General features: G+C 43.6%; 1 protein-coding gene across 2 annotated transcripts in view; it reads left to right on the top strand.

Moving 5' to 3' along the window:
- Positions 1-15,389: 15,389 nt before the first annotated feature.
- LOC147616139 (uncharacterized) overlaps positions 15,390-20,027 on the top strand; it is a 37,921-nt gene continuing 33,283 nt past the window's right edge. The window contains exons 1-2 of one of the 2 annotated variants that reach the window (XM_086778769.1): positions 15,391-15,942; positions 16,026-16,137. In XM_086778769.1, the coding sequence (XP_086634895.1) occupies positions 15,564-15,942; positions 16,026-16,063 (417 nt within the window). In that variant the 5' untranslated portion in view covers positions 15,391-15,563 and the 3' untranslated portion in view covers positions 16,064-16,137. The other variant, XM_086778768.1, reaches the window with a different exon arrangement.

The following is a 20,027-nucleotide window of genomic DNA, read 5'->3' as shown; positions in this document are numbered from 1 at the left end:
TGTGCACAGACTGTTCACGCGGATATACACGCGTTTCTGGACGGGTGTATACACGTGTTTTTGGCTGGGTGTATACACGCGTTTCTGGATGGGTGTATACACGAGACTATGTTTCCTGTTTCTATGGTTTGCAGGCTGATAGGTGACTTGGATGATGATATTTGTGTGAGTCAAGAGACAACCCATAATGTACATGAGGATTATTTTTGCAGATTCTTTATGGATATTCCAGGTTCTTCATCCGATCCATTTGCGTACAGCAATTGGCTGATGGAGATGCTAAATCATTTTGGGCGCCATTCTAGTCCAGTTGAGCTTACAAAGTACATGTATGCCCATCCCCCTCCTTCCATGCCTGGTGTCTATACCCCTACCGCGAGTATCCAGGGCACTCCACTGCCGTCTATGCCTACGAGTTCGACGAGACGGCATGCAGCTTCTCCTCTTCCATGCCCACCGAGGAGACATACCTCGTCCTAGACACACTCACGCACACCCTCCCAAGCACCGTCACGTCAGGGCTCACAACCACCATCACGTACTCCCTCAGAGCCACCCTCACGTCAGGGCTCACAGCCACCGTCACGTAGACAATCCCCCAGTCGTGACTCCACCCGCAGCAGTAGGAAGAGTGGGAGTGGAGGATGCGGCGGGTGCTTTGGTGGGGGAGGTAGTAGGGCACGCGGTGAGAGAGGAGATAGAGGGAGAAGAGTTAGAGGAGACAGTTTGGAAGAGGAGGAGATGAGAGAGGTGGAGGGAGTGATCTGCTATGATGTGACGGACAGGGGCGGGATAGTGATGGATGCAAGGTGGAGGGAGGTAATGGAGTACATGCGTGGGGTAGTATCAAACTTGTATAGAAATTGTTTTATTAAATTTAAAGATCAAAATAGCCGATTAGTTGGGGAGGTGATAGAGGCTGTACATAGTCAGTACCCCAATCCCCCACATGCTACATTCTCGGATGTATGGGGAAGGACGCGAATAAGGGAGATCTTAAGTAATAAAAGATCTCACCTTAAAAAACTCGCGTACGATGATGGGCTAAATGTAGCTGCGGGTGGCTATCCTGCCAAGAAACCTGCCACCACTGCGCACAAACGCAAGTGGAAGGAGGCAAAGAAATGAGCAGAGGGTGGCGTGAAGAGCAGGTAGCATGTGGAGGCACGACGGATCCAGATGGAGACCATTGGATCTTCGCATTTCGGATCTAGCAGCGTCGAGTCATGGGAGGCAGAGTTCGTAAGTATCTTGCCACTTTATTTGATTGTTTACTTAATTCATTGATCCTATGATTATTTTAATCTTACAAATTGTGTTGATTATGATACAGTGAACGGGTTACGAGGAGGAAGCCCACAACCCACGATACTGCGTATGCTCGCTGGCATAGCAGACGTGACACGTGGGCCATCTTCAGAGTCGAGGGACGTATTACAGACGCGCAGTTTGAGATGGCCATGAGACCATACGGTGGACAGGTAATTGAAAACTCTAAACGAATGATTTTGTTTTATTGAATTACATATATATATACTTATATACTATATATTACTTGAACAGGCACAAGCTGCTGATGATCCACCCGCCGCCACTACAGAGGGTGGACGTGAGCACTACTCATCGGACATTCCGACCGATGTGAGCTCATCTGAGTCATCATCTGGGTCTGAGTAGTACTCAGACTTATAGTATCACATTCCATATTGAGGATGTGGTTGTATATATTTTTTTGTAAACTGAAGCCATGGGCTACTTCGACATATGGACTCCCTTGTATATATGTGTGAAATTTTGATAGTAATATTGAATCGTGAATCGATAGTATTGCATTCATGTCTTTCTTGAATCGTGTATTGACAATGTATGCATTCATGTCGTTCTTGTCTTAATCTTTCTCGTGGATATGTTCTTTGTGGATGGTCCAATGCACCAAAAAAAAAATTCCAGAGAGTGTTATTGGGTGCTGGAATGCTGGAACAGCATTCAGGTACCAAATAGCACTCTCTGGATTTTTTTTTTGCTCTCTGTTCGCGTGTATAAACGCGTCAGAACTGTAAAAAGTTGTGTGTATATACACGGATAATCTGTAAAATATGCGTGTATAAACGCGTCAAACCTGAGAAATACACGTGTATAATCGCATATAAAGTCACAAAACGCGTGTATAGACGCTTGTATCAGCGTGTCTAAATGCAGCTGGAACTGACAGAATGCGTGTATACGCCCGTGTATCAGCACGTCTGAACAGTCCTATACATGCGCTTTTACACGCATGTCTCTGGTCGCGATGACACACGCGTTGATACACCGGCCCACTACTTTTTTTCACAAGTCATTTTTAGTGGCTAGGAGCGCGGGTATGAGCCTGATCCCTTGTAGTGGGTGTTTAGAGTACCCGTCATGTAGCCGTATAACTCTCCAGGACTGGGAGGGTGCCCCAAAAGGTTATATAACTCCCGAAAGATGGTCTCCCAAAGATCAGGTGAGGCTGAAGAGCTTCCTGGCCACATGATGAACTGGAAAAAAGAAAAAAATAAGATTACTGATGAACTGAGAATATGAACCGAGAAGAGAAAAAGAGAGAAGGAAAGAGAGTAGAAAAGGCATGCATAGCGGCGATAAAAGAGAGGAGAAAAGAGAGGAAAAGAGAGGAGAAAAAGAGGAGATAAAAGAGAGAAAAAGAGAGGAGAATAGAGGAAAAGAGAGGAGAAAAAAAGAGAGAAAAAGAGAGGAGATAAGAGAGAAAAAGAGAGATGAAAAGAGAAGGAAAGAGAGGATAAAAAAGAGAGGAAAATATAGAGTGCAATCCATTTTTTCAATCATGCTTTCCTATTCCATCATTCATGCAATCCCCTTCTTTTTTTCCAACACAGAGTAGACGCGTCTATAGACGTGCTCTTAGACGCACTTTTAGACGCCTTTGACAGACAAACGGACTATTCTAAAAACTCGAAAAAGACATGCGCCCGACACAAAAGCACAACAGTTGTACCAAAAACATTCGTTTCAAAGAGAGCAAAGGATGAATCCAAAGAGAGAAACTTTCAAAGAACATCAACCCTAAAGAGACTTACCTTGGATAGAGGTATGGAAGCTTCTTGTCCTTCTTCAAAGCTGCTTCTCTTTCTTCTCTTCCTTGTTCACCCTTTGCTTCTCTTTCTTCTCTTCCTTGTTCACCCTCTTCTCTTGAATGCTTGGAGATGATTGTGTAAGCCTGGAGATAAGTGTAGGTGCTTGCAGATAAGTGTGGATGCTAGGCTGTGGATCTGTCACATCAATAGCAAAGCAAGCCCGTTAAAAGTATGTGAAGAAAAGCAAGCGTGCTAAAAGTAGGTTTGAAAATCGTGTCTATAAAAGCGCGTCTAATATCGCATCTAAAACCACGTCTATTCTGTGTAGTGCACATGTATATACGTGTCTAAATGCACGTTTACAATACGATTTAGACACGCCTATAGACGCATACCACACAAAACAGACGCAGTTTTAGACACGGTATTAGACGCGCCACAGAGTTTTTAGATTAAATATTTGATACAAGAGCAATTTTTTTGGACTGTTTACTTGTAGGATGTCTTCATCTTCAACAAGTATCTCCAGTGAGGATGAATCCCTCCATATCCACCATCGTGAAATGTGGTTGGAGCAAAAAATCAAATGTATGTGTGATCGATGTCGAGGAAACATGTATCATGCATGCAGGATTACACTTAATCACATCTCAAAGTATGGAGAATGGGATGCGACCGTAAACATGATAAGTGTTAAAGAGTTAAGGTTGATTGAGATACCTATGGGTGTTCATATGTTTGAGTTATGATCCCGTTTTAATTTGATACAGGATGCAGTGCCACACCCGCATATGTTGCCCTATGCTCGTTCGTAGGAGGCACTGGCTCATTTAGTTGGGTTCACACTATAGAGAACCCGTGTATGTATTGGTTGAGTACCTTTCATATTATGTGTACTCTTATTCTTGTACATGGTGTGTTGAGTGTTGAGTGAAGAAGAAGAAGATTTTCAGCCTCTCACCTTGTGTGTTCTCTATTAGGGTTTTGTGAGTGTGTGTGTGTGCTTGCAAGAGCTCAAGCTCTCTTCCCCCCTGCATCTTTTTATGGTATCAGAGCCTGGTTCATGTTAAGGGCTGAGCTGCAAGCAAGAGAACCACAGGAAGCGGTATGAGGGTAAGAGCTTCAACTACTCTTCCCATTTGTGTTGGTGACTACATCCTTGTCGGGAGCTCTACGGGAGGCACCGATAAATGATCTCTGATTGAGGAGCTTTCTTCGTGGGAGTAAAGCTATAGGGCAACTATATAGTCCTATCGAACCTATAAAGCTATAGGGCAACTATATAGTCCTATCGAACCTATTGGACAGTATTTTCTGGGCCGAAAACGCGTTTCGGGCGTGTCTGGACCTCCGTTTTTAGAAAGCAGGCGATTTCGAGCACTACGGGTAAGTCATCGATTCTCTGCAGAACTCTGTTTTTAAGAACTGTAGGAAGACAGATTGACTGTGCAGACACTGTGGGTACTGCAAAGAGGTCAACAGTTGCCATTGGGTGTATGTATGCACATTGAAGTCACTGGTTGTGACATTTGAGAGTTCAACAGTACCGCTGTAGAAAATACAGTAGTTTGTGTAGGAAAAACCAGAGTGTTGTTTCTGGTAAATTTGTGTATCTGGCAAGATGTCAAATGATGGCATAACCCAGATTGTAACTGAGAAGCTGGATAAGAATAACTTCCATGCTTGGAGGTTCAGGTTGACGAATTTCCTGATGGAAAAGGGCTATTGGGACTACATAGAAGGTGAGCATGAAGAGGCATCGGAGATATCGGACATAAATCCGACTGCTGCAGATGTGAAAGATTTTAAAGACTGGAACCAGGGAGCCAGGAAAGTTACGTATTGGCTCTCCATTAGTATACAGGACACCATGATTGGGCACATTTAGGATGCCAAGTCCCCCAAGGAGGTGTGGGACACCTTGGTAAAGCTCTATGAAACAAATACCAAGGCACGTAAGATACAGTTGAAGAATGAACTTCATACTGTGGTGGAGAAAAAGAGCATGTCTGTGAATGACTATGCGCTGAAGATAAAGGGTATTGTGGAATCCCTTGCATCTATTGGTGTGTCAGTAGATGATGATGACAAGGTGGAAGTTTGTCTATGTGGTCTCGGGCCACAATACAAGGCGTTCAAGATGTCTATTCAAACTCGGGAAAACATTTCCAACTTTACAGATTTGGTGTCTATGCTGATTATAGAAGAGAAGAGCTTGGGTGAAGACTAACAGTCTTCACAAAACAAAAACAGTTCAGAGCAACAGGCCTTCTACACAAGTTCAGGAAGAGGACGAGGTAGAGGAGGCCGTGGACGCAGTCAAGGAGGTGGCCGAACAGGTAATCAGAATTATGGCCAGCGAGACAGCAACAACAATAGTCCCAGAATACACAACAATAACAACAACAACACGCAGGTGAAAGAGGCAAATTCAGAGGCAGGGGGAGTCAAAGAGGTCGTGGAAATTGGCAAAGGCCGTATAATGATGCACGTGAATGCTATTATTGTGGTAAGCTTGGACATGTGCAGGCAGAATGTTATAAGAAGTAAGCTGACATGCAAAATGGGAAAGTACAGCAAAACAACTATGCATCCTCAAGCAGAAACAATGAGGATAATGAAAGGTTGTTTGTTATGTAGCATGTCGTGAATGCCATGTCTGAAAATGTTGAAGCAGCACAAAAAGATGGTGTGGTATGTGGATTCAGGTGCTTCAAACCACATGACAAGTCATGGGGAGTGGTTCAAGGAGATGAAAAACCCGAAAAGACCAGGTTTTGTGGAAACAGGGGATGACACTGCTCATCCAATTGCCCATGTTGGAGATGTGCCATTGTCTATGCAGGATGGCAAAGTGAAGTACCTTGTAGATGTACTTCACATTCCGAACATAACAAAGAATCTGGTTTCAGTTGGCCAAATGATTGAGCAAGATTTGCAGGTTCGGGTTTAACCCTAATGGGTGTTATGTTGAAGATTTTAAAGACAAGTGCAGGTTGGTTGCAAAAGGCAACAAAGTGGGCAGAATGTTTACGTTGAATGTAGACATGCCTGAAATGAGTGCTGCAATGTTTGCAAATGGTTCAAGAATTGTTGCAGACACAGACATCTGGCATAAAAGGATTGGACATGTGAATGTGCCGAGATTGAAGTCTATGCAGACAAAAGGAATTGTGACAGGGCTGCCAAAGTTTAAAGTGGAAGGTATGCAAAAAATATGTGAAGCATGCCAATTTGGGAAGCAAACAAAGCATGTGTTTCCACGTAACAGATATGTGAGCAGAAATGCACTAGATATTGTGCATTCACATGTATGGGGTCCTACGAAGACCATATCTATGGGAGGCTGCAGGTATTATGTGACGTTTATTGACGACCACACAAGGAAAGTGTGGGTATATTTTATGAAGGAGAAGAGTGAGGTGTTCACTCACTTTCAGAATTTCAGAGTTTTGGTTGAAAAGCAAACAGGGAAATATGTAAAGTGCCTAAGGTCAGATGGAGAGGGAAATATGTAAAGTGCCTAAGGTCAGATAGAGGGGGAGAGTACTTATCCAATGAGTTCTCTGAATTTTTGAAGAAGAATGGTATTCGGAGACAGTTTACATGCAGATACAGTCCGCAGCAAAATGGAGTTGCTGAGCGGAAAAACAGGCACATTGCTGAGATTGCACGAGCATTGATGGAAGAGAAGAATATGCCGCATAGCTATTGGGCTGAGGCTGTTTCTACAGCAGTATACATCATGAACAGGACTCCAACTGCAACCATACATGATGTAACTCCAGAGGAGAGGTTTACTGGCAAAAAACTAGATTTGTCTCATCTGGATGCATTGCATATGTGCATGTGCCAAATGAGCTGAGAACTAAGCTGGAACCGAAAGTTGAAAAATGTGTGTTTATTGGATATTCCCTTGATCAAAAGGGATACAGGTGTTATAATCCTGCTACACGTGAGTTGAGGGTAAGCAGGGATGTTGTCTTTGATGAGATGAGCAGCTGGTATACTACTGAAAAAGAAGCTGTTGTGGCTGATGTGAGTGGAAGTGTGGTTGCACAGAATGCAGGTCAGCAATCACAATCTTTGAGTGGACCAGGAGAGTCCTCATCTAGTGGGTCTGTTGATAGACCACGGAGTGGCAGGCTGCATCATAATACCAGTCCTACAAATGTGATTAGTACATCACGTAAAGGAAAAGAGAAAGTGTGGTTGCACAGAATGCAGGTCAGCAATCACAGTCTTTGAGTGGACCAGGAGAGTCCTCATCTAGTGGGTCTGTTGATAGACCATGGAGTGGCAGGCTGCATCATAATACCAGTCCTGCAAATGTGATTAGTACATCACGTAAAGGAAAAGAGAAAGTGGTTGAGCCCCTTGGTATGCCTGACATTTCTGCAAGGCATTCTCATGTTGATGGAGAGTCTAGTGGCTCAGATATGAGTCTTGATGAGGAGCTTGGGATCCCAGCTATGAGAACACCTGGTGTAAAGAAGGCTATGGAAGCCATGAATGAAAAGCTGCGAAGATCTGAAAGAGTGAAAAATCCTATGCAGAGATTTACCTATGATGGTTATGTGGCACATCACTATGCATATATGGCAAAGGTTTTGCAGGTTGTAGAGCCCACATGCATTGATGAGGCTATTGGAAATGTGTGTTGGGAGAAAGCTATGGATGAGGAGATGGATGCACTATATGGAAATGAAACTTGGGACTTAGTGCAATTGCCTGAAGGCAAGAAAGCCATTGGATGCAAGTGGGTGTACAAAGTTAAACATAACAGTGATGGAAGCATAAACAGGTACAAGGCTAGATTGGTAGCCAAAGGATATGCGCAGACATATGGCATTGATTATGAGGAAACTTTCAGCCCAGTTGCCAAGATGGCAACAGTGAGAGTTGTGATAGCAGTGGCTGTGTCAAAGCAATGGTCTTTACATCAGATGGATGTAAAGAATGCATTCTTGCATGGGGATTTGTAAGAATAGGTGTATATGTTGCAGCCACCTGGATATGAGAATGTGAGTCACCCCGAGCATGTTTGCAGGTTGAAGAAAGCCTTGTATGGCTTAAAACAAGCACCAAGAGCATGGTCTGACAAGATTTCTAAATATCTTGTCACTATTGGCTTTCATGTAGCCAATGCAGATTTCTCATTGTATGTGAGACATGGTGATAGAGGGGTTGTGCTTGTTGTCATCTATGTAGATGACTTGATCATTACGGGGAACCATGATGCAGAGATCTTTGATGTAAAGATCTTGCTTAGACAGAAGTTCGAGATGAAGGATCTGGGGGAGCTCAAATATTTCTTGGGCATTGAGGTGATTAGGTCACCACATGGTATTGGATTACTGCAGAGATAGTATGGCTTGGACATGTTATCCAAGTATGGTATGACATGCTATAAGCCTATTTCCATGCCATTGGATCAAAATGGCAAGTTGAGTGCAGATTCAGGAGAGATCTTGGAGGATCCTACTATGTTTAGGCGATAGTAGGAAGCTTGATCTACATGACGATCACCAGACCAGATTTGAGCTATGCTGTTGGGTTGGTGTTTGGATGCATTGAGACGCATACTGAGGTATGTGAGGTCTACTTTGCATTGTGGACTATTCTATGAGACTGGGACAGAGATATGTGTACATGGGTACACAGATGTTGATTGGGCTAGTAGTATCTCAGATAGAAGATCTACCAGTGGATTCATGTTTTCTTTGGGGAGTGCTGCTGTGACTTGGAGCAGCAAGAAGCAGCCTACGGTTGCTCTATCGAGTACAGAGGCCGAGTACAGAGGAGCTGCTATGGCATCATGTGAGGTAGCTTGGTTGAGAAAGCTACTTGTAGATTTGGGTCTATCAGTGGATAGACAAGTTGTCATTTTCTGTGACAACATTAGCAGTATAGAGTTGGCCAGGAACCCAGTTTTTCATGCTCGCATGAAGCATATAGAGGTCCACTACCATTTCGTCAGAGAGAAGGTCTTGGCAGGAGACCTTGACCTTGCTTATGTCAGCACAGAGGATCAGGTAGCTGACATCTTCACCAAAGCATTGGGTATAGAGAAGCTCCGCAGATTCAGGGCTTCGCTTAGTGTACATGAGATGGAGTTGAGCTCCAGGGGGAGTGTTGAGATATCGAGCTCGTCTAGTGAGGCGGTGGACACTGATGACCCGCCTGGGGGATAGGCCCCACATTTACACCACGGGCATGGTTGGTGAGATCATGGGTGATATGCGGCCAGTGGGATGAGAGGCTGTGTGATAGCCATTCTAGAGACTGGCATAGTTATAGCGCCAGCTCATTTAGTTGGGTTCACACTATAGAGAACCCGTGTATGTATTGGTTGAGTACCTTTCATATTATGTGTACTCTTATTCTTGTACATGGTGTGTTGAGTGTTCAGTGAAGAAGAAGAAGACTTTCAGCCTCTCACCTTGTGTGTTCTCTATTAGGGTTTTGTGAGTGTGTGTGTGTGTGCTTTCAAGAGCTCAAGCTCTCTTCCCCCCTGCATCTTTTCAAATAGGTACTGTACACACATATAAAAATACTCACTTTTAAATATTTGATACCTTCGATGCAAGGAAAATAACATGATTGTATTTGTGTTTGAATTAGGTTGTCTATCAACCAATGGTGGATAATAATAGATGGTGGCATGTCATACCTATTATGCCACGTTCCAAAGTGATGTATAGTACATTTACGAATATGGAGTGTATGGAGGATGATCATGGCCATGGAGGTGATGATGTTTGTGATACGAGAGAGGAGATGATCATGAGATAGGAGATATAGATATTAAGGCCATTACCCGCGCCATGAGGACGAGCCTACCATTGGTGATGCTGATTTTGATGAGCACATGAGTAGCACAAGTAGTAGTGGGTTGAATGTATTTGTAGATCTAAACACTTGTAACACCATATTAGATAATTTGGGAAAAATCCCATTCCCATTTGAAAAATGGGATCATGGTGAACCTATCCAAGCTTTTGTCAAAACCCCATCATGTGACATATCATTGGAAAGATCTTGAAGAGTAGGATCTAAATCTATAAGGTTCGACAAATTTGGAGTTAATATGCTCAAGATATGGCTGTTAGACGTAGTGTTAGATTCTCAGTGTAGACGCACGACTAGATGCGTTAATACACGCGCAAATACATGCGCTATTAGATGCACTAATAGACGCGCCCGTAATTTCTCTATTCAAGCAACGCCTATAGATGTGCCCGCTATTTTGCACATCTATCAAGCGCGTCTTGTGTTGTTGTGAATGTGGGATGTGTGGATTGTAGGGAGTGATGTGTGGAATGATGTGGAGTGATGAGAAGTGATGTGTGGGATATGCGGATTGATATGGATTGATGTGGAGAGATGTGTGGGATGTGTGGATTGAGATGGATTGATATGGAGTGATGTCGAAGGATGTGGATTGATGTAGATTGATGTGGGTTGATGAGGATTGATGTGTGGACTGATGTGGTTGATGTGAATGAATGTGAAAATGACGTGGGATGATGTGAATGAATGTGGAAACGATGTAGGATGATGTGAATGAATGTGGAAATGATGTGGGATGATGTGAATGGATGTGAATTAATGTGGGATGAGGTGAATGGATGTGATGTGAATTGATGTAGAAAAATGTGGGATAATGAGAAATGACATGAAATGATATGAAATGATGAGGAATGTTGTGGAAAGATGGGAATTTTATTTGGAAAGTGTATTTGTATGTGAAACCTGTTTTTGAAGATTGTTTTATGTCAAGAATACTGGGGGAAGCATTTTGACTATCTTATAGAACGAGGTCGTGGGGACCTATGTGAAAATGTTGCAACATCTGGGACATCTACTATATTGCGCCCCATGCGCAGAGGATGAGCCTGGATTATCTTACCATTCAAAGATGGTGGGCGTGGAAGACATTCCACGATGAGCAAAAAACAAGAGCCCGAAGTTTCAATTCAACTTCCCATGGTTTGCACCCCCATCGCCACAACATCCATGTACTAAAGAATCCATGGTCAAGCGCTTCCATGACTTCATCCACCACTACGACCAGGTCCACAACCTAGTGGTGGTTGCCATAATTTGATTCTTCAACCTCATCAGCACCTTGCTGGAGTCCTTCCTCCTGACATGGGACCATTACTTTGCTGCAGATGTTCGACTACTATGAAACGAGTCATGTACATACCTATTTGGAGGCTCCAAACTTTTGAAGACATGATGGAGACGACCTTTTGGATGAGCTACCGCGTCTTCCATCATGCCCCTCCTCCTACCTCGCCGATGGAGCTTTGTATGCACTTACTCTATCTACTACATATGACGTCTTTGACCAGTTCCAAAGACGGACCTGCAATCGGGAGAGGGAGGTATGTTAGCCCTTCTGGTTAACATAACCTTTTGCGTGGGAACTATACTTTCTTTGTAATTCATCTTTTTGTAACCATTATGATCGCTAATTGTAAATGAGACATGAGATGACCAAGCTTACGACTTGTGCAATGCCGATCATACGGAATTGATGTACATAGAGCTAGATAAACTAGGAAGACTAGTATTGGGCCCGATTTGTAATTAGGTGACAAGACATTGTAAATATGAGCTCATGTATATAAGACATTTTATGAAATATGAAAAGGGACAATCCCATTTGTCTCAATTGAGTCTTGCCTTCTCCCCCCCTCTCTCACTCTCTCTTGAGCTTATGGTGGCTTGCTTGCTTGCTGGTGATTGTTGGTGTATGTGAATAGGAGTGGTGTTGCTCTCCCTTCTTTCCTTCACTCCCTTCTCATTTCCCTCCACCCTATCTTGTTTGCATATGATTGGCATGAGGTAGAGGTTGAGCTCTCCATAGCTACTTCCCTCTTGTTCCTACCGAGCTTACATGGATATCTCTTTGGGTGACGCATAGAGAGTGTAGAGTGAGCTCCCAGAGCAGCCTCACATTGGGGAGTTAATCCGAATAGGGTTGTCCAAGTGCAAATCACTAGATTCGACCCTTTGATACACTCTCTTCTTCTTCTCTCTTGTGCTTTTGAGGTAGCATGTGAATCCATTAACACCAATATGGGAGTAAATCCAATTAATTATGTTTCACATAGTGGGAAGACATTGTGAGTGAGTATATGTGATGATGCATGGTAGGGAATCTAAATAATGATTTCCACTTGTCGTTATTATTTTTGTGAGTGAATCCAAACTAGTTGTGATAGAACATTGTGGACTGGCTTTGAGTATAGATCATAAGTTTGGGACAATGAAGGTGGACATTGGACGGAATTGTCTAGCTACGCACATGTGTGCAAAATAATTAATCTTGTATGGTTTGTCCCAGTGTACATATGTTGGGCAAGTTTTATTCTTGATGAGAAAATTTAAAAAATGGTTTACTTTTGTACTTGGGGGGGTCACTCATAAATACGTAAGCGTAGAATGTGGGTTCAACAAAAGGGATTTGTAAAATCCTTTTTGAACATATATATAAAAGAGTACCATTTAAAGTGGATATTCACAGGTTGAATAGAAAAAGGGTGTGTTTTGTTTATGAAACATTCACAGATAAGGGGTTTTTTAAGTAGGCCTTGAACGCACGTGATACAGAACAATGAACCCCTTGAGGTTTTGTAAAAGCCTAATTTTGGAAAATCTATTCTATTTATGGCTCCAAGGACTAAACACATGTGGGAAATGAGGAACACATGTCCGAGGGGGGGGAGGGGGAGGGACGATTGCACCCAAACTTGTGCTCTATGGTGTCTATGGTTTATTTTCTTTTTTGGTCAATTTGTAGAATATTCAAAAATCTATGTACCAGAGGTCCTATAACAAAGGAGTATCTTATGAATAAGAAGGGCAATAATGGCATGATCTCTCTCATTGTCTTTTACCACCTTCAGATCCTCAAGGTCCACCTTCTTTGTGCCTTTTACCAAAGGCCATAAACCTTTGAGCATGAGTATATATTTTACTTGAACCTACTAAGTATGGAAACTCTTGCTATCAAACTTCTCAATCGAGCCTCACATCTCCTTTGTCGTGATTGATAGGGGTAGGAGAGGTCTTACCACTTGCAAAAATCAAGGGTAGTGTCTAAGTCCGTTTACAAGGCAAGAAATAGTTGATGTTTGAAAAGTGGTGTGATGGAGTGGGTACAAAAATAAAAACTTACCTCTTGCACTCTGATGAGCAAGAGTGAGTGAAAACCTTTGGAAACCTCTGAGAGACAGGTTTGAAACCTTAGATACAGAGGTTTAGAAACAACCTTAGAGAAAGGGAATTTAACAAGTTGTGTGAAAACCACTTTGGAGTACTAGAGTTATGGCATAGTTATAACGGCAGCTCATATAGTCAGATTCATACTATGGACTGAACATTGTATGTTATTGTAGGAGAGTACTTTTCCTTTATGTATGTACTCTTATCTTTTAGTATATGGTTGTAGAGAAGAGAAGAAGATAGAATACAATTTACCCATCCATCGCTCTCTTATGTCTTGCACTCTCTTGGGCGTGTGTGTTTGCTTGCAAGGAACTCAAGCTCTCGCTCTCCTCCTCACATTGTCTTTACCACTATAGGGGGAAGCGTTCGGGATTAGGGGCCGCCACACTAGGGCATGGAAGAGTTAATGTCAAGGCTAAGCCTATCCCTACCTTGTATCTGAGTGAGGCTCCTCTCTTGGGCCTCCAAGGGTAGCTACTTGAAAATAAGTCAATCTCTGAGTCACCAAGCAACAGGACCCATACTTTAAGCTCTCAATGATATGTGCAGGGGAGTCTCCAACATTTTACCACTCAACAAACGAACAAGATGGCTCTAAATCAAAGACTAATGAGGATGCTCCTTAGATGCAATTGGAGAAGACTACTAAAGGGCCAGTGTGACGTGATCCCATGCATGCAAGATTGGGACCTCCCAAAGTCAGGGTGCAGACAGAGATCCTAGCTAGTAGAAAGTCCTTCCACAGCTCGCCATCTGAAATGAGACCACCAACTATCATGTTTCCCGAAAGGACACAGCTCTAAATAGAGGGGATCAATGATGCCTAGGCCCCTTGTGTCATGGTTGAATGATCACTCTCCAGGCCTCATTGGGCCATATAGGCCTCTTGTCACTACCAACCCAAAGAAAGTTGCCAATCAACTATTGAACGTGACCAATGGAATCTCGAAAGAAGGCCCATCAAGAGGTGATGTATCACATGGTGGCAAGAAGAACGTGGTTCACCACCACAACACAGCTAGCTTTGGAAAGCCTTGTGGAACTCCAATATAGTAGCTTCTTTAGAATGCATAAAAGAAGAGCGGCTAGTTGCTACTCCAAGGAGATATCGATACCAACCTAGCGTCCAATATATTGAGCTGCTCGAGTGCCACTCAGGATCCACTAAAAATCCTCAACTGGCCTCCAAGTCGAGGTAGGCGATGAGCCAACCCTAAATCCACACGACTTGTGCTAGTTGATATGTGCTTCGGATGCACGACATAGCATCTCTATCACCTCAGTGAATATCTGGAGATTCTCCTCATCACTGGGTAGGTATGTTGATGTCTTATTTGACAAACTCTGAATCAAGCAACTCCTCCTATACAAAGATGGGAAGACGTAGCCCATGGGGTGCTTTCTCCTAGGCGAAGAGAAAAGTACTCATGTCCTCGGCAACAAACAAAAATAGATAAGGTGCCATGCCGGACCAAGCGAGAAAGCATAAATATGTTGCCTCTAGCGAGAAAGCATAATATGTTGCCTCTAGCGACCTGGATGAGACCTTGGCTATCCGAAGCCAAATAGAGCCCAAAAACACCTCGGACCCATTCCTTGGAGAATCCCATCCGGCACATAGTCTCCTCTAGAAAGCCCCAATCCACCCTGTCATAGGCTTTCTCAAAATTCAGAAGGAACCTCAGCTGGGCTGCAGCAGGCGTGAAAAAGTGAAAATGTTGTCCAAAGTACTCGGCAGCTCCTAGGACGGTGATGGGCCTCCACTGCCCAATCTGCTTTTCTCGTTTTCTACCACTAAAGATCAAAAAAGACTGAGACTCTTCTCCGTTCGTTAATTGTGGGGGCTAGCCCAATGAAGTCAAAAGCAATGCCTCTTTTGAGTAGGCGCACTTTGGGTAATGGGAGCAGCTCAGTGCCGCGCGCATTAGCTTTAACTTAATCCGCAATGTTATCCTTAAAAGCTTGTAGTGCGGGCTGGGGTCTAATCACAGGAAAACAACGTGTATTATCATCTTCAAGCAGGTAGTGGACAAGTTACGTGAGGGCCTGGAATTCTTGCTGCCGGGTTGCCTATAAATTCAACTCATCGCAGCAGTATCGCACGCTCGTTGGCAAAAAACATGGGACGTGGTAGAAAGCTTTTTGCGCTAGCTCTGATGGCGTGCGCCATCATGTGGACGTGCATCAGTGCCGCCCGGGAGGAGCCCGTCCAGGCCAAGCCTGAGGAGACGGAGGGCGGTTACGGCTATGGCGGCTATGGCGGCTACGGCGGCTATGGCCACGGGGGTGGGGGCGGCTATGGCCACGGGGGTGGCGGCTATGGCCATGGAGGTGGTGGTTGGCCTGCCGACCGGACACAAGAAACGGAAGGCGGATACGGTTATGGGTACGGCGGCTATGGGCAGGGAGGCGGCGGCTATGAGTACGGACATGGGGGTGGCGGCGGCTATGGGCACGGAGGCGGCGGCTATGGGCATGGAGGTGGGGGATGGCCTGCCGACCGAACCCAAGGAACCGAAGGCTACCATGGAGGCGGGTATGGAGGAAGTGGTGGACACGGCCACGGACACGCCGACACCGCCTCCCAGGCCGAGGCCCTACACCCCTGAATTTGAACTTGAGCACGGTATGTCGCTCTCCATGAATAAAAGAATGCTTGCTCATGTTGTCCTTAATTTCATACTGAACTCGATGCATGGATTGCCACAGTTGGATGTTTTGGACACGCCCCAGAAGACAGTGCATGAATAGATGACGACGACGACTCACTGGTTTTATGATGTACCTACTTACCCATGCAATAGAATAATGTCTTCTTCCACCGCTTGCTATACTCTTGTTTTAAAATTGTGGTTAGGTTTGTATTTGTGATTCAAAGTTTGCCCTACCCTACATGAAAGGGTCGCTACTGATGCAATGTGCATGGAAAGCGCCACCACTAACGTCTCCAAAAGGACCACTAGTGGTGGTGACCTCTTTGCTTAGGCCAATGCTGGGCAAACGAGTCAACCCACGCACACGAAGGTTATATTGCAAACCACCTCAAAAGTGAGTTTTAGCTCCTTGAAATAGGCAAAACATCCGAATAAGCTTGAGTACAACCACATGGGATGCCTATAACACCAATTGTGACAGGCATTCAATGTTGCCCCACAGGGATTTCATTAACGTCTTCACAATTTCGTGATCACGTTAACAAAACTTGTTATTAACATATTAAAACTTGTGATCACATTGTATATTCACATGACCTGAGCAATGACCTGCCAAAATCTACTAGTCCCGTATCCCCGCCGGGCTTCTTTGTTTTTCAGGTGGGCCCGCCGGGATATCTCAATTCCCGGCAGGCCCGTCGAGAAAACAAAAGAAGTGAAAAAGTGAAAGAGAAAATCAAAGTCTTGAAGGCAGCGCTTACGAGAAGAAGTTGGTGGAACAGTGTGATGGATGCATACCATGTAATGATGCCTGTTATGTATGCCGTATGAAGTCTTGATCAAAGAGCGCCTAAACTCGAAAAAGCATGGATGCAATGGTGGACTGTCCACAGCGGAGTTTGGAGTGTCCTGAGAAACTAGAGCATTCAGTGGTGGAAAAGTAATGGCATGTACCATTCTCCAGTAGACAAAGAAAAGTCCTATTGAAGTACTTCCATGCTAGATGGATTGGAGCGCATTCACCACTACACAGTGCTGCTTACATGCTATATCCTGAATACTGGAATATGGATGTGATGTCCAACGTTGAGGTGGTTCAAGATTTTTATAAAGTGGTAAACACTTTTTATAATAATAATGATGATCATGTAAAGTGCATAAAGGAGATGACCTCATTTCGATTGAAAGAGGGTTTATTTTCCAACTCCCTTGTTCAATAAATGGCTAAAGAAGAGCAGCCTGCATGGAAGCGGTGGATGATGAATGGTGGTGAGCACTATGCTTTATTGCGCAACCTTGCGATGAAGGTTCTAAGTCAGTGCTCTTCAAACTGAGGCTCAGAAAGAAACTGGAGCATGTACAAATATATTCACAGTACTATTCGCAATCGACTTCTTGCAGATCGAGCAGATAAACTTGTTTACATGTATTGCAATGAAAAGATCTTGTGAGACATTGAAAGCGAAGAGTATGAAGAAGATATGCCTAGATGGATGTACGATTGTGATGATGTAGGAGACGAGAACTTTGATGTTGGACGTACATCGTGCACTAGCCTTGAGATGATAGAAGACAATTTGGACATTGACTTAGATGAGCTTAATTTAGCAGACAAGAGGGTAAATGGTGAAAGAATTTTGGAGCAAGATACTGACATAGAGGAAGAAGCCATTTCATTAATTTCATAAAAAATACTTGTACAAATGATTGTATTTGGAGAAATTATCAATACAAAAGTAGGATCTATGTCTTTCTTAGCTTTCATCTTGAAATGAATTACGAATTGCACTAGGAGTTGCATCTAAAGGTCCTGGTGGTTTATATTTGCTAGCCATGCCGAACACTATATAAATACCTTGATTTATTGGGGCACTGCACAATGCACATGTGGAAGTACTTTGTATTTACCTCACTAAACATATTAAGTTGTAGTAGTGTCCACAGGGCAGTATATACTGGCCGCTCCACCCATCGAATACTATGTAACATACAAGACATTGGGGGGTGGAGGAACTAGTAGCCTCAGCAGAAACTCCCACAAGATCAGGATGTATCAAAAAATGAGAGGTGTGGTTCCCTTGGCGCACAGGAGCTATACATGAAGAGATGGTCTGTACATCTTGGCTGATCTTTGTGAGCTGCTCTTGAATCCCTCTATTGGCCGGGGGAGGAGTTGACGCTTGAGATAATCGTACAGCTTCTTTCTCCTTCTCTGCTAGCTATGCCCCTAAGCTTTCTTTGACCTTGTTTAACTCCAATCCAGCGCCCTCCACCATGAGAGCAAGTTCCTCCCTTGTGAATGTCACTGTCTCTTCACGTATGTCGTGGGTGTTGATAGTGGTCTCTCTGGAGGCGAAGTCCACTGGAGTTTCTAAGATAAATTGTGCATATAGCATCTTAGCAAAATAGAGTGGAGCGTCGACGTTATGGAGAGGATGACCGTACACCTCCAAGAAAATGCACTCGGCATTAATTTTGATATCATTATGAGTGCAACGCGAAACCTTCCATCTTCCCTTCTTAATCTCGCCATCTGGACATGGCCATATTTCCTTAATCATCTCTGTGGTTACGCGTTTATTTATGTCTTTCCATTGGGCATAAGTAGGATTTATCCATTTCGACAACCTGCATGCTGTTCTCGTAGCTTCGCGGGCTGTCAGTCCATGTGCAAGGGCCTTCATTCGCTCATATGCCTTCTTGGCTAACTCTTGATGCTCGTTTGCTATGCTCATTTGCTTGTGCTTCTGCCATATCTACATGAACGTAAATGACTTTAGGATTTTAATGAACTATAAAGATCAACGTAAGATAAATTGACTATTACCCTCAAAAACTTAAAGTTTAACACCACGAGATGAGATATGAATTGCAAAGACTCACTGAGAAATATCCAGTTGACTCAAAGAAAATTTCAAACAATGCGTGCACATCAAATTTTGAAGACAAAACATAAACTGAAACACCACAAGAGGAGAGAGAGATTGCAAAGACTCAATGAGAAAATATTTCAAACAATGCGCACGTATCAAATTTTGAAGAGAGACGAACAAAGAGCCATTCTTGAAACTAAATCTCCTGATACTGTTAAATTACAAAATTAGGGTGAATGACACCGATAGCTCTACAAGAAGACTATAAAAGGAAGCACTTAGCAAGGGGGAAAAGTAGCACTTCTCACATTTTGGAAGTCTTGTTCCCACCCATGGAATATATATATATATATTTATAAGTGATAATTTTTGACAATTTCTCTAAGGCTTGACCTTCCTAAATTCTCATGATAATAGTTTAAAAGGTACTTCGTTTAAAAAAGGGTTGAGCTTCCACACAAGGTCGTTCTCCTAAATCGTATGGTCACACCCTCACAGGTTGTCTTAAAACCATAATATACGTGAGAAGGTCAAAGCTCAATGTAAAATGTGTTAAAAGGTAAATACCTAAGTTTATCTATACCCTTTATTGTCCCAGTTGATTCCTTTCCATTCTTATTAGACTTAATACTTTGGATTCTTGGATGTGAGGCTGAAATGTCCACTATGGCCACATGTAAACTTCAAAAAACATTGCTTAAGCCTCTGGCAACTTGATGGGGCAACAATGATTTTATATTCACGTGATCACAAATTTTTTTTTGTTAATAACATGTGTTAACATGTTATTAACATGTTAACATGTTCCCAAAAAAGCCGGTGGGAGGTTCCCTGGTAACCGGCAAAAATCCCGCCGGGATTTTTGCATTGCCCGGCGGTCCCGCCGGGAACATTAAAACCCCGGCGGGCCTACCGGGGTCATCATTCAGCCCGATGGGCTACATTTTTGTATATACATGGGCCCGGGGGGCCCTTTGGGAGTTCATTGCTGACAGTATACACAGATAATGACAGTTGTGGGTGTGTGTGTTTGTGTGGGTGTGTGTGTGTGCTCATGCGGGCAGCCGCCCATAGTCACAATGCGTGCGCCAGGATGTGGGTGGTCTGCCACACACGAGGGGTGTGTGTGTAAGGCCATTCTTCGGAATGGTGCTTATCGTGGGGCACATAGTCGGTAACGCGGC

Source organism: Cibotium barometz, chromosome 39 (assembly GCF_041138505.1).
Source record: "Cibotium barometz isolate CiBa-2024 chromosome 39, ASM4113850v1, whole genome shotgun sequence".
Classification (NCBI taxonomy): domain Eukaryota; kingdom Viridiplantae; phylum Streptophyta; class Polypodiopsida; order Cyatheales; family Cibotiaceae; genus Cibotium; species Cibotium barometz.
The sequence above is the reverse complement of the archived record's forward strand: the minus strand, read 5'-3'. Positions and strand labels throughout refer to the sequence as shown.